Source organism: Protopterus annectens, chromosome 6.part0 (genome assembly GCF_019279795.1).
Source record: "Protopterus annectens isolate FY-2018-M chromosome 6.part0, PAN1.0, whole genome shotgun sequence".
NCBI lineage: Eukaryota > Metazoa > Chordata > Ceratodontiformes > Protopteridae > Protopterus > Protopterus annectens.
In genome coordinates, this window is record NC_056737.1 from 1,591,264,697 (window position 1) to 1,591,279,660 (window position 14,964).

At 43.3% G+C, this 14,964-nt stretch overlaps 1 protein-coding gene across 1 annotated transcript in view; it reads right to left on the bottom strand.

Moving 5' to 3' along the window:
• CLASP1 (cytoplasmic linker associated protein 1) overlaps positions 1-14,964 on the bottom strand; it is a 4,127,769-nt gene that overhangs the window by 3,695,809 nt on the left and 416,996 nt on the right. Inside the window, exon 4 of the mRNA XM_044073692.1 lies at positions 2,445-2,548. Within this exon, the coding sequence (XP_043929627.1) occupies positions 2,445-2,548 (104 nt within the window). The remainder of the gene's footprint in view (positions 1-2,444; positions 2,549-14,964) is intronic.

Sequence of the window (14,964 nt, forward strand, 5' to 3'; positions counted from 1 at the left end):
TCCAATAATTTCTGCTTGAGCAGAGGAACCAAGCAGGAGTGTCCTCTTTCCCCTTTGTTATTTGGATTATATTTAGCACCACTGGCCAAGAAAATAAGGGGATTCAGAAATTCAAGGATATAACTGGTATGGTAGTCAAGAAAAAGCTGGCTCTATTTGCAGATGATATTATTTTATATCGGACACAACCAGAAAGAGACATTACAATGTTGTGGAACACTTGAGACAGTTTCAAATCTTTTCAGGATCCAAAATTAATGAAGTTAAAACAAAGGTAATAGTGGTAAATTATGTACCACACACAAATTGGTTCAGCAGTATCCATACTTACGGGGACATGACAAAATGAAGTATTTAGGAGTATGGATTAAAAAATTATTCTGCTGTAGCAGCTAGGGATATGTGGAAGCGACTAAAGAAAATTTAATACAAAAACTGAGAAAATGGAAGCTTTGTTATATGGATAGGAATAGTAAGATACAAGCAATCAAAATGTTTTTAGTCCCTTTAGTCTTATACACCAGTTCAGGCATATTTTTATCAACCAGAGGAGAAGGTGTGGATAGCAATTAATAAAGAGTTGAAGGACTATCTGGCAGGGGAAGATGGCAAGAGTCAAGTGGGATAAGCAGATTCTTCCAGTAGAAGAGGGTGGATTGGGATTGCCCAATTTGAAGGGGTATTTCAGAGCTACATAGTTAAGGCTCCTATACATAGCACAAGCAGGAATCTATAATTCAAAGTGGAAAGAGATGATGATGTTGAAACAGGTGGGACGCTCAATAATCAAGGTGAGACTGGGATTTTGGATGCAGGCATTTAACAACAACAGTAATCATACAGAATATTATATCCATAAAATAGCAGAAAGTATTCTAAAAATTAAGTGAACATGGGAATGGAGAAAGGAGATTCCGCCGATAGGGATGACTACATTTACGGATACAGACAATAGGCAAGAAAGGACTGGAATTTACTGGAAAAAACTGGCAAAGGAACCAAAGTACTGGGAGCAAATAACCTAATGAGGGAAAGGAAATAGAATGGGAAGAGGCCAAGAATTTATTTGGACTGCAGGTTAGAGATTGCTTTCCTTATCAAGGATTGATATCAGAGTATAGGCAAAGAGAAAGACATGGGGGGGGGGGGGTCCTAAACGAAAGATCAGCACCGGTAGAGTTTTTAGTAGAATCTGGAACAGAAGCTGCCATTAAAAAAGGAATTAGTAGAGCATATAAAATATTGCATGAAAACTATAACAATCAATCAGAGGAGGTTAGAAAGGATTGGGAAGAGACACTGGATAAGCAATTCACAAAGAAACAATGGAAGGATATATGTGCGTCTCCCAAATATGCAACAAAATCTAGTAGATTTAGAATTTTTGCTTGGAAATGTTTATTTACATAGTTTGTAAAATGTTTTTATACCCAAGTGATTCCAGAGAATTTTTCCTCAGGTAGACAGCAAATGATGGAAGTGTGACGGGGAAGAAAGAGGTGCTTGGGAACATATTTTCTGACAGTGTGGTGAGTTGGCAAACTTTAAGGATTCCCTGCGGGATGCACTGTCAGAGATGCTGGGTGGGCAGATCTGTGTGACGAGAGAGAGGATTTTTATGAGCTATGACACAGAATCAGAATTGCCTAGACATGATAAGGCCTTGCTGTGTCTAATTATGGTGGCTGCCAAAAAAAATTACTAGAAAATGGAAATCAAAATCTAAACCAACTACATTAGAAGTAGTGGCTATAGTAACAGAGATAAAACAACTGGAACTGAGATATTTAAAAAAGGGTAGAAGCAAACTACGTAGGAAAAAATGGGAATTGTGGGAACAATACATACACAGGAGGAATAAGGTTTAAAAGAAGGCAGCACTTAAATGAGCTATGTAATGTTGGACTGAAAATGACTAGGTAGATTATAAGTGATGTATGTCTGCAACTGGGAGTGTGAGTATGGTTTGTGATGTAAAATGCTTGCAACTAGGATTGTGTCAGTGTGGTTTGTTTTCAATGATATAAATGTACGACTGCTAATGTCATAAGCGATAGTTTAATAAAAATGTTTCTTGTTTAAAAAAAAAAGAGGAGCAGGAACTGAATAATTTATGTCATATTGCTTAGGTTATATAGTATACAGCAATATATGTGAAGTATAATGTTCGTTAATGTGCTAATACAATTTGATTACTTTTGTATAAATGTAAATTTGCCTCTGTCACAAGTGATAATTCAATAAAGGTGTGTTTAAAACAAAAAAAGCAAGCACTCCAAAACATAAAAAGGCTCCCTCTGATTCCTACTAGTTACTTCAAGATCTGTTCAGCAAAGCTAGACAAAACCAGTTTTATAGTATAACCAGGAAAATGTTACCCAAAAAAATGCCCTATCACAGGATTTAAGCTTCTAAACAGACATTTAGAGTACAAGATAACGTACCTGAGGATTAGCAGGCTGCTCCATGAGTTTCAGTAGTAGTGTTTGGTCTTGTTCACGCACCTGATCTTTAGCATCTCCTAACCTGTCGATTAAGCTTGGCAGTACTAGGGAGGAAAAAAGACAAAATAATGAATCCCACACAACAATGTTATGTAGTCTGGAGGTCTTATAATAGCCAATCCATACTTATGCACCAAACACAGTACAAGTGCACCCCACAAAAAAAAATAGATATATTGGTGATATGGACAAAAGTCAGAAGCAAATAAAAGTGATCTACATAGCATTAGCTTTGCCTGGAAATTTCAATCTTTCATTATCCCTTGGGACACAGGTGCTATGTGCATGCTCTGCTCAGCAGATAAAACATTTCCAGGCTACTCCTACCAATGATTTCCTGAACCTCTCTCCCCCATCTCCAAGGACAGTCTCTCTGAGTAACTCCTCTGGGTGACTGGTTAGTAAAACATGCCCTTGATCACAGGAACTCCAAAGAAAAATCTGGACCTAGAAACAATATCCAGTTTACAATGTCCTGAAAAGGTGCTCAGCAGAGACCACACCAGCACAGCACAAATGTCATCCAAATACTCCTCCTGAGGAAAAAAGGCAGATGAGGTGCCTTTAGCAATCCTGTAATTTCTTCCCATGCCTATAATGGACAAAGGAAATGCAACTTGAAAGCCAATGGACCAGGCTTAGCTTAGTAACTTTCTTCACTAGTTCCTACAGATCTAGGAAAACAACTGATTGCACTTACTAAATGCCTCGTTTCCATCTACAGAGTATTCAAGTTGTTGATGCAGTGAATTTGTTAGAATAACTGCTGCAAAACATTAGAACCCTGACTGACTCTAGGTAGACTCAGCAGCAACCTTTGTGACACAGGAGGTAATGGTTCACAAACAAACCCTCACTATATAAAAAACCCCACATAGTGATTGGATGCATAATGCCTATAGCTCAGAAATCAAGTCCTTCAAGCTTAATTCACAGCCAGGAAGAAAAGGGTCTTCCACACTAAAAACAAACTCTAACGACACTGTCATCTCAAAAGGTGGAAGAGTCAGCTTTCCCAGGACAAAATGCAAGTCTCAGGGAAAAATAGGACCCTGACTGGAGGACATAAAAGAAGGGTTCTTCTGAGAAATACTTTGCAAATCTTAAGGAAAGCTAAAGATGATGAACACAGCAGTTAGATGTACCTTAAATGACAAAGAGAAGTATCTACTGAAGAACCAAGGTAACCTGGGCACAACAAAGATCCAGGTTATGATGCACAGTTCAGACAGAAAACAATTTTTCTCAATTCTTTATATATTTTGGGTACAGAGTTACTGAGAAGATGACAGAATATCCCCCATTCTGCTTGAAAACCCTGGATCTCTAGCTATTAACAGAAGTGGAGTAACCAAATTGTTAACTTCAGTGTGAGATGGCTTAAATGTGCCTTGCCAGAAGAGTGAGACAAGAGTGTTTACTTGCAGCCTAAAAGGAAGTTCTACCTGAAACCTCCAGAAAGTACAGTTGTGTACACTTACCACAAATGTAGATGTTAGAGTGTATTCGCTGTTGCAGTCGTCACACTTGGGTTATCTGCCTGCAAGTAGCCCTCAGTTGGCCCGAATACCAGAGTCTTGGGATTTCTGCAGCGGATGCTGTCACTTCTTCCATGACGTCAGGTTGTCAGGGGTATAAAACAGGCAGCAGACGCCATTACATCAGTTTTTCTTGCCCCAAATGTCAGGAGCCTCCAGATAAGCAGCTACTATATGGTGGGGAACACCATCAGTAAAAAGTAAATACCACTGCCAGTAAAATTGGCCATAGAGAGGAAAGGTAGAAAGGATAGAGAAAACCAGGGGCTGGAAGGAGGGAAAAGTACAGTTGTGTACACTTACCATAAATGTAGATGTTCGAGTGTATTCACTGTTGCAGTCATTACATTTGGGTAATTCTGCTGGCAGGTTGCCCTCAGTCGGCCTGAATTCCAAAGTCCTGGGTAATGCGTCGGCCACTGTCGCCCCTTCCATGACGTCAGGTCGTCAGGGGTATAAAAGATGTGGCCGATGCCATTTTCTTTAGTTTTTCTTGCCCCAGATGTCAGGTGCCCCCTAAAAGGGTAGCCAAAATTTATATACATATAAATATATGCACCAATATAAACTTTACCTTCATCTACAAGCAAAAACACCACATAGGTTGTATAAATCAGAGAAGGAAAGATAGGTTCCATCAGAAGAAAGGGGGATGGCGGGTGGGTAACCTGGACTGTAACAGTGAATACACTCTAACATCTACATTTATGGTAAGTGTACACAACTGTACTATGTTCTTCGTATTTCACTGTTGCAGTCATTACATTTGGGTAGAGTCCCAAAGCTATGGATGGGAGGCTGGAGCTAAACAGCATTAGGAGCGGCTATGAGGCCCTGCAGAACTGCAGTGGCAAAGCCTGCCCTGGATTTAGAGTAGAGTGGCAGATGATAGTGCTTTGTAAAGGTGTGCACTGAACTCCAAGTAGCAGCCTCTAAAATGTCCTTGGTTGGTACTCCTCTGAGAAAGGCTGCTGAAGTGGCTGCAGCTCTGGTTGAATGTGGCCTAATGCCCTTAGGCACTGGCTTGCCATGGTGTAAGTAGCAGAAACGAATGCAGTGGCCTATCCACTTTGAAATAGTCTGCTTTGAGACAGCCCTTTGCTGTGATTCTGCAGCATATGCCACTAGTAATTGTTCTGTCTTTCGGAAAACTTTGGTTCTGAACAAGTAGAATCTAAGCTGTCTGTGTACGTCCAAAGAATGCAGAATTATCTCCCCCTTCTTCTGTGGATTTGGATAAAAAGTTGGCAGATGAATAGTTTGGTTAAGAGCCACACTGGACACCACCTTAGGCATAAATGTTGGGTTTGTCCTCAGAGAGACCCTGTCTGGATAAAAATGATAAAAGGTTCCACAGCCATGAGTGCCTGAAGCTCTGAAACTCGTCTTGCAGAAATTATTGCTAGGAGCAGAGCTGTTTTCCAAGATAAAAACTTTATATCAGCCGTAGCACCTGGCTCAAAAGGTGGCAGGGTGAGTTTTTCCAAGACATAGTTGAGGTCCCATGCAGGCATTGGTGATCTTCTTGGAGGCCTTAAGTTTTTGGCTCCTCTGAGGCACTGTTTTAGTAAGGGATGAGAAAATATTGGTGGCTCTGTATTGTAATGAGCCGAAATGGCAGAGGCATGAATTTTAATACATGAAAAATATAGACCTTTGTCCAGCATCTCAGTTAAGTATTGCAAAATCTGAGGAATATTTGCCACAGCTGTATCAGTTCCTTGTGCCTGGTTCCAAGCACAAAATTTCTTCCATTTTCCAGAATAAGATTTTCTAGTACTAGGCCTTCTGGCCTCCAAAATGACATCCATCACAGCTTTACTGAGAGGTGTGTTTTGTATGACTACATTATCCGCCATGCTGCCAGGTTTAAAGTCCTGAGTTGGCTGTGCAGGATCTGATTGTTTTGCTGGGACAGTACATGAGGTATCTGAGGTAAGGTCCAAGACGGGCATTGAGACAAGCTCCTTAGTATTGGATACCAGTACTGGCGGGGCCAGTCTGGGGCAATTAGTATCATCCTTGGCTTCTCCTGTCCGACCTTCAGGAGAACCTTGGGGAGGAGAGGCAGAGGGGGAAATGCATATACTGATAGTTTTTCCAGCTGAAAGATAGGGCGTCCACTTTCCATGCTTGTCTGTGATAAATCCTTGTGCAGAATCTTTTTAGTTGGTAGTTGTGAGGGGAGGCAACTAGATCTATGTCCGGGCATTCCCATTTCCTTGTTATCATGCTGAAGACTTGTGGATCCAGGTGCCACTTGTGGGGATCCATGAGGTTTCTGCTTAGTTCGTCTGCCAGAGTATTTTTCCTTGCTGGCAGGAATTGTGCCTGCAGATGTACTTGGTAAGTCAATGTTGTGTCCCACAAAGTCATGGCTAGTCTGCAAAGGGGGTAAGAATGTGTGGCCCCCTGCTTGTTTATATACTACATGACCGTGGTGTTGTCTGTCTTTATAAGTAGTTGTCCTGGATGAAGTAGGTCCTTGAAGGCTGTGAGGGCATTTTGAACTGCTAGCATCTCTTTTTGATTGATATGTAGATGCATTTGGTTTGAGGTCCATGTGCCCTGAATGTATCTTCCTGCCATGTGGGCCCCCCAGGAATAATCTGATGCATTCGTTGTTAGTGTTTGCCTGGCTGGGGGTAATGTGAATGGCTGTCCCTTGTTTTGGTGACAAGCCTTTGCCCACCATCGAAACTCCTGTTGCAGGCAAGGAATGAGAGTAATCACAGTTTCCAGGCTGTGGCAATGTTGAGTCCAAACACTTTTTAGGTACCATTGAAGTTTCCTCATATGCAGTCTTGCATATGGAATTACTAAGATGCAGGATGCCATGAAGCCCAAAGCCTGCAGAATTTTTTTTGCAGATAACTGGGCCTTTGTTGCCAGCATTTTGAAATAGGTAGTCAGTTGCCTTTGTTTGTCTGGCATGAGATAAGCCATCTGGGCAGTTGTATTTAAGCTTGCACCCAGGAATATTATCTCTTGAGAGGGTACTAGTTTTGATTTATTTTCATTGACTGTGTACCCTGGGCATGTTAGAAGTCTTTTCACAAACGCCAGATGCTGTAGAAGAATGTCTTTGTTCTCTGCTTGAATTAGACAACTGTCCGAGTAAGGATATATTTGTATTCCTCTTTGTCTGCAGAATGCAATTACTGGTGCCAAGCACTTTGTAAAGACCCTGGGCGCAGTAGATAAGCCAAAGGGCAGTGCAAAGAATTGGTAATGCCTTGAGCCAGCCTTGAATCTGAGGTATCGTCTGCATATTTGTCTGATTGGGACATGCAGGTATGCCTCTTTTAGGTCTAAAGTCACAAGCCAAGTGTTCTTGCCCAGCATGGGCAGAAGCTGCTGCAAAGTCAACATCTTGAATTTTGGCATATCCAGGAATGTGTTCAAAATAGATAGGTCCAGTATTGGCCTCCAGACCTTGTCCTTTCTGGGTACCAAGAACAGTCTTGAGTAAAATCCTTGTCCCTGCTCTTGCGCTGGTACTAGATGAATGGCCCCCCATGTCCATGAGGGATGAGACTTGTTTTTGTGCCTCTGCCCATTGATTTTTTGGCAGATCTGGCCAGCCGTTTGCCTTTGGCAGGGTATGGAAATGGAACTTGCAGCCTTGTGACACGATATTTAAGACCCACTTGTCCTGGGTTATAGTGTGCCAATTTTGAGAAAAAAGTGCTAATTTTCCCCCTAAGGGGGCTTCCAGGAGATAAGTGCTTGGTATAGGCAGGGAGAAGTCATTGGGACTGTTTCCTGAATGGTTGTGATTTGTCTTCTCTAACTTTGGAGGTAGAAGCCCCCCATTGTTTTGAGCAGAATGAACCTTGCGGCTGGGATCTGCCTCTAGGGCATCTGGGTCTGCCCCTTCGAGGTCTGTCTGACACAGGAAAGGACCAATTCTTTGTTGGCCAGTGTCTACTAAACCTAGGTGGCTGTACTTGTAAAAAATCTTTGACCGTTTGCCTAGATTTAGCTTTGTCCTCCATTTTCTTTAACACCTTTTCTGCCTTAACACCAAACAAAATATCATGCTGTAAAGGTGCATCTAATAATTTAACTTTAACATGATCAGGCAGATTATGTTCCTTTAACTAAGCATGCCTCCTAATTACAGAACCTGTAACTGCGGCCCTGCAGGAGGCCTCTAAAGAATCAAAACCACATTGCAAAGTGTGCTTTCCAACTTGTTCAGCTGCATGCAGTAAATCCTGCATTTCCTTATTTTCTGCACATTCAGAATTTAACAACATTTTCTGTTTAAGCAATGCCATGACATGTTGCTGATATTTGAGCATATGAAACTGACAGTTTAAGGTCCTTATAGCCAAGGTAGCAGATGTGTAAACCTTTTTTCCCCATCTATCCAGTGCCCTAGAATCTGTCAGAGGGGGTAGGGTTTTTTGCAGCGGAAGCCTGAACTCCTTTGGGACCCTGAGAAATAGTTTCTGGGTCTGCAGCAGGGTTTTTAAAAAGGAATTTATGAGAGTCAGGAACCCTGTAATATCTGTCAGGCTTAACAGGAGCTGGAGGTAAGGAGTCAGGGGTAAGACTAGACTCCGAAAACACATCATCTACAATGTCTAACACAGGTGGGATGGCTAGTGGCTTGTGCTGAGGTAGTAACAGGAAATCCCTGAGCCTCTTTAAATTCTGAAAAATCTTGGCTCTCCCAGTGGAAATACTCCCTAATGGTATGTAAGGTTTCCCCAAAAGAATAGTCCTCAGGAGGAGAAGCTGAAGGTATAGATTCTTCAGCATCAGAATCCTCATTGGGGGGGGGGAGAATATTTCTGATCAGAAGAAATGGAAACCTGATCTGAAGATTCATAGTCAGTCTCTTGCCTAGGCCTCTTATCAGAAGGGGGTTGGGAACCCCTGATCAAGGTAATCAAGTCTTTGGCCATTTTGAGCATCTGCTTTTTGGGCATGGAGGCCTGTCCACGTGGCTCTTGAGTTTCTTTCTTTGCCTTTGAAGGTGCTTTAGTCTTTGCCTTTGAAGTCGGTTTAATGTATAGATGTTTAGGTCTGAAAACACCCTCAGAAGCCGGTGCCTGCTCAGCGGCTCCAGACCCATTTGAAGGAATAACGTCCAAGGCTCCAATACCTTGAGTTTCCAGCGGTATAGCTGACTCCACGTGGGAGTTAGTAGCTGCCTGAGACTCTAAAGTAGTGGGCATCAGGGGCTGCAAAAGCGCCTCACTGAGAACCGGTGACTGGCTTAAGAGAAGCTTCGTCGGTTTTGGGCCTCGGTTGTCTTTTTCTTTGCGTTTTTTTGTCAACTCCGGTAGTTGGATGGCTATCCGACGACATTTCTGGATAATTAATTAAACTTGCTTCCAAAATAGTTTAATGCAAAATCATACTGACAACCTGAAACGTTATGGTCAGGGCCTAGGCAAGGAATACAGTAAGAATGAATGCCCTTATGAGGTATTTGCTTCCCACAAGAAATACAATTATTAACTTTTTCTGACATCGGTCTGGAGCAAGAAAAAAGTGTCCCCAACGAGGTACTTAGAAAATCTCAGGAGTCGGCCGACCGGCACTTGCGAACTGCTACTGCTTCGGGCACTGTGTGGCAAGAAAGACTAAAGAAAATGGCGCCAGCCGCATCTTTTATACCCCTGACGACCTGATGTCAGGGAAGGGGCGACAGCGGCCGACGCAGGACCCAGGACTTTGGAATTCAGGCCGAGGGCAACCTGCCAGCAGGATTACCCAAATGTAATGACTGCAACAATGAAACACAAAGAAAGTACAGTTTTGTACCTACCATAAATGTAGATGTCCGATAGGTATGCATCTGCAGTCCTAACATATGGGTTGTCCTGCCTCAGGCAGCCCTTCGGTTGGCCGGATTCCAAAGTCTGGGTCTGGCCTCGGCTGATGTCGCACTTCACCCGACGTCATAGCTGCTGTTTGTTGGGTATAAAGGCATCAGCCGACGCCATTTTCCTCAGAGTTTCTTGCCCCAGATGCCAGGTGCCCTCTAGGAAGGCTAAATTTGGATAAATGCAAATAATTCCAAACAGTAGAGAGCAAATAATATGAAAATATATATATATATATATATATATATATATATATATATATATATATATATATGTATACATATATAGAAACAAATACACCATAATAGATTCCCCCAGCTAGCTAAAAGAGGGGTAAATACCCTAGGAATACCACAGAGGGGAAGGAGGGTGGGTAATCCTGACTGCAGATGCATACCTATTGGACATCTACATTTATGGTAGGTACAAAACTGTACTATGTCCTTCAAGGATGCATCTGCAGTCCTAACATATGGGTAGAATACCATAGCCAAACTGGGGGAGGAGGCACTAAGATAAAGATGGTGTAGTTAAGATCCCTTGCAAAACAGCAGTTGCAAAACCTGCTCGGGATCTAGAGTATAAGGGTAGATTATAATGCTTGGCAAATGTATGCACGGAGCTCCAAGTAGCAGCTTCTAAAATGTCTTTAGTAGCCACTCCTCGTAGGAAAGCTGTAGTGGTGGCTGTAGCTCTTGTGGAATGAGATCTGATATTATCAGGAGTTGTCTTTCCATGAAAAGAACAGCAAAATCGAATGCAATTTCCTATCCATTTTGAGATTGTCTGTTTTGAAATTGCTTTTCCTTGCATTCCTGTTGCATATGCTACCAGAAGCTGGTCAGTTTTTCTGCTGGTCTTAGTTCTGTCCAGATAGTAGCGTAATTGTCTGTGTACATCCAAGGTATGTAGCAGTCTTTCCCCCCTGTTCTGTGGGTTGGGGAAGAATGTAGGTAAATGAATCGCTTGGTTCAATGATACTCTGGAGACCACTTTTGGCATAAAGGTAGGGTTAGTTCTCAGAGAGACTCTGTCCTGATGGAAGATAAGGAAGGGTTGTACTGCCATTAATGCCTGTAACTCAGATACCCTTCTTGCTGAAGTAATTACTAGCAGGAAAGCAGTTTTCCAAGACAAGAATTGTAATTCTGCTGTTGCTGCTGGTTCAAAAGGGGGAAGTGTTAACTTTTCCAGCACAAAGTTGAGATCCCATGTAGGTAAAGGTGGTTTCCTTGGAGGTTTTACATTTTTGATTCCTCTCAAGAATTGCCTGAGTAGAGGATGAGAGAAGACAGGAGGATCCATGTTGTATTCTGCTGAAATTGCTGATGCATGAATCTTAATGGAGGAGTAAGACAGGCCATTGTGGAACAGCTCTGCTAAATATTCCAGGATGTGTGCTATGTTTGCCAATGAGACATTTTCTCCCTTTGCTGCACTCCAAATGAGGTATCTTTTCCACTTGGCTGAATAAGTCTTCCTTGTGGAGGGTCGGACCGCGTGCCTCCAGGATAATGTCCTTAACCCTCTGAGATAAACCTGGGTTATTTTGTTTTATGCAATATTCCAAGCAGCTAGCTGCAGTGTTTTCAAGTCTGGATGTAGGATCTTGTAGTTGTCCTGCGTTAGTAGTAAGGGGCATAGAGGTAGTGGCCATGCATGTGTCCGAGACATGCTCCTCAGTAGCGGGTACCAATGTTGCCTCGGCCAGTCTGGAGCTATCAGAATTACCCTTGGCTGATCCTCTCTGATCTTCAGTAGAACTTTGTACATCAAGGGAAGAGGTGGAAATGCATATGCTATCAGGTTTTTCCAGCTGAAGGAAAGGGAGTCCACCCTCCAAGCAAGTGGGTGGTATGCTCTTGTGCAGAATTTCTTCAATTGGTGGTTGTGTGGGGAGGCGAACAGGTCTATCTGTGGTAGTCCCCATTTCTTTGTTATGGCTTTGAAGATATCTGGATGCAGCATCCATTCGTGAGCATCCGTGGTAGTTCTGCTTAAGGTGTCTGCTAGAGAATTTTCTTTTCCTGGTACAAATCTGGCCTGAAGTTGAATGTTGAGATTCAGGACCACATTCCACAGGTCCATTGCCATCCGGCAAAGAGGATATGAATGTGTACCTCCCTGTTTGTTGATGTACCACATGACTGTGGTATTGTCCGTCCTTATCAGCAGATGACCCTGTTGAAGGAGTGGTCTGAATGCCTGGATCGCATGTTTCACTGCCAGCATCTCCTTTAGATTTATGTGTAGATTCAGCTGGTCTTGGGTCCATAGGCCTTGTATACACTTGTCCACCATGTGTGCCCCCATCCTAGGTCTGAGGCGTCCGTGGTGATGGTTTGGCTTGGATGAGGTTTGTGGAAAGGCAATCCTCTGTTCAACTGACAGGCCTGAGCCCACCACAGGAATTCTTGCTTCAGGCATGGAATTATTGGAATCTGGGCTTCTAGACTGTGCTTGTGTTGAGACCATACATTCCTTAGGTACCATTGCAACTTCCTCATATGCAGCCTGGCATGCGGAACCAATATTATGCAGGATGCCATGTAACCCAGGGCTTGCAGGACTTTCCTTGCAGTAAGCTGAGTTTGTGTTGTTAATGTCATGAAGTAGACTGGTAGTTGCTTTTGTTTTTCTTCTGTGAGAAAAGCCATTTGAGTTGATGTATCCAGTTCTGCACCCAAGAATGTTATCCTTTGGGATGGTACTAGTCTTGACTTTTGCATGTTGACTGTGTATCCCAAGGCTTGCAACAGTTGTATGACATTTTCCAAATCTTTTGTTAATTTTTCCTTGTTTCCGCTTGTATTAGGCAGTCGTCCAGGTATGGGTAAATTTGAATTCCTTGAAGCCTGCAATGAGCAATTACTGATGCCAGGCATTTCGTGAATACTCTGGGCGCAGTAGATAAGCCAAAGGGCAATGCTGAGAATTGATAATGCTCTGATCCTGCAAGAAATCTGAGGTGTCTTCTGCAATCTGGTCGTATAGGGACGTGCAGGTATGCCTCCTTGAGATCTAGAGTCACCTGCCAAGACTCCTTGCCCACCACGGGAAGAAGTTGCTGGAGGGTCAGCATTTTGAATTTTGGAACAATGAGATATGTGTTCAGTGCGGACAAGTCGAGAATAGGTCTCCATTGATTTTCTTTTCTTGGTACAAGGAAGAGCCTGGAGTAAAATCCTTGGCCTTGCTCCATAGGCGGTACCTTTTCTATAGCTCTCATCCTTAGTAAGTTGTTGATTTGTCTTAGAGCGTCTGTTTTTTGGCTTGGTGGTAGGTTTGGCATTCCTCTCTTTTTTGGTAGAGTGTGGAAGTGAAACCTGTAGCCCTTGTCTATTGTTTGTAAAGTCCATTTGTCTCCTGTGATGTAATGCCCGTTGTCGGAAAATAAGGCTAGCTTTCCGCCCAAGGGTGCTTCCAGTTGTTCCCTGGTAGGCGGAACCAGAGCCAAGTCATTGTGCCTGCCCTATGGAAGTGGTCGTAGTTGAATCTGTGGCTGTACTTCTGTGGTTGGTAGGTTGCCACTGACGTCCCCTGTAGGCACCCCTAGATTGACCTCTGCCTCTTGGGCGTCCATTTCTGCCTCTCTGTGCTCTGGAGTTGTCTGGAAAGGACCAATTCTTCGAAGGCCAATTTCTGCTAAACCTCGGAGGTTGGACCTGTAAGAAATCCTTGACTGTTTGGACAGATTTTGCTTTTTCTTCCACCTTCTTTATAACCTCCTGTGCAGGGGAGCCAAACAAACTTTGTTTCTCCATGGGAGCATCTAGGAGTTTTGACTTAACATGGTCTGGTAAGGATTGTTCTTTTAACCAGGCATGCCTTCGAATCACTGTTCCAGTCATAGCTGATCTAAAGGAAGCCTCCAGTGAATCATAGCCACATTTTAAGAAATGGTTACTGACCTGCTGAGAGTTATGTACCAAATCCTGAAGGGACTTACGGTCTATAGGTTCAGGAGAGGACAGTTTTTTATTTAGCTGGTCTAACAAAAATTCCTGGTACTGAATCATGTGATTCAAGGAAAAGGCTAAGGACTTTTTTACACTTACCACAGCATAGGCCCTGGCCGAAAGAGTAGCAGAAGTATAAACCTTTTTACCCCATCTCTCTAATGCTCTAGATTCCCTTTCAGAGGGAAGAGGGTTTTTGGCAGAGGCAGCTGCCACACCTTTAGGGCCCTGTGAAATGGTTTCAGGGTCTGCAACAGGAGCCTTATACAAATGGTTGTGTGTGTCTGGAACCCTATAATATCTGTCAGGCTTGGCAGGGGCTGGAGGAAGAGAATCAGGGGCAGTACAGGCATCATTATATGCATCATCAACAACTGTTAGTACTGGAGGAATGGCTAAAGGCCTATGCTGTGGTAAGTGTAAAAAAGTCCTTAGCCTTTTCCTTGAATCTGAAAAATCCTGGCCCTGCCATTGGAAGTGTTCCCTCATAGCATGTAAGGTTTCCCCAAAAGAAAATTCTTCAGGAGGAGAAGCAGAAGGAATGGAGTCTTCTGCATCAGAATCCTCATAAGGAGAATATGGGCCTTCGTGAGGGTCTGAGTCATCCGAGGAATAGTCTGTAGAGACAGGTTCCGGGTGTTCAGTCCTAGGCCTCTTATCTGGAGGGGGCTGAGAGGCCCTGTCTGGGTGAGGTTGGGATCCCCTGATCAAAGAAATGAGATCCTCAGCCAGGCTGAGTATTTGGGAACTAGAGGTAGGCCTATGTGAGGGAGTTTTAGCAGGTAAGGCCTTAGAAGATTTAGCTGCTTTAGCCCTGGCAAAAGCCTTGATAGACATAGAAGCAGGGGGTCAAGCAGCCCCACGTGCAGGGGTAGATATGTCTAAAGGAATAGTGTCTGACAAATCCTGGGTGCCTGCTTCTGTAGCAGTAAATTCAGTAGCAGATTCAGCCATGCTCTGTGAGGCCTCGGCTATCGGAGGCATGCTTTCGGCCGAAGGAAGAACCGAGGGCTCGGTTTCAGCCGAAACAGAGACACTCGCGGTTGGCCTAACCGTGGTTTCAGCCGAAACCACGAACTGCGAGTGTCGGTCCTTTTCCTTGCGCTTTTTAACTGATTGT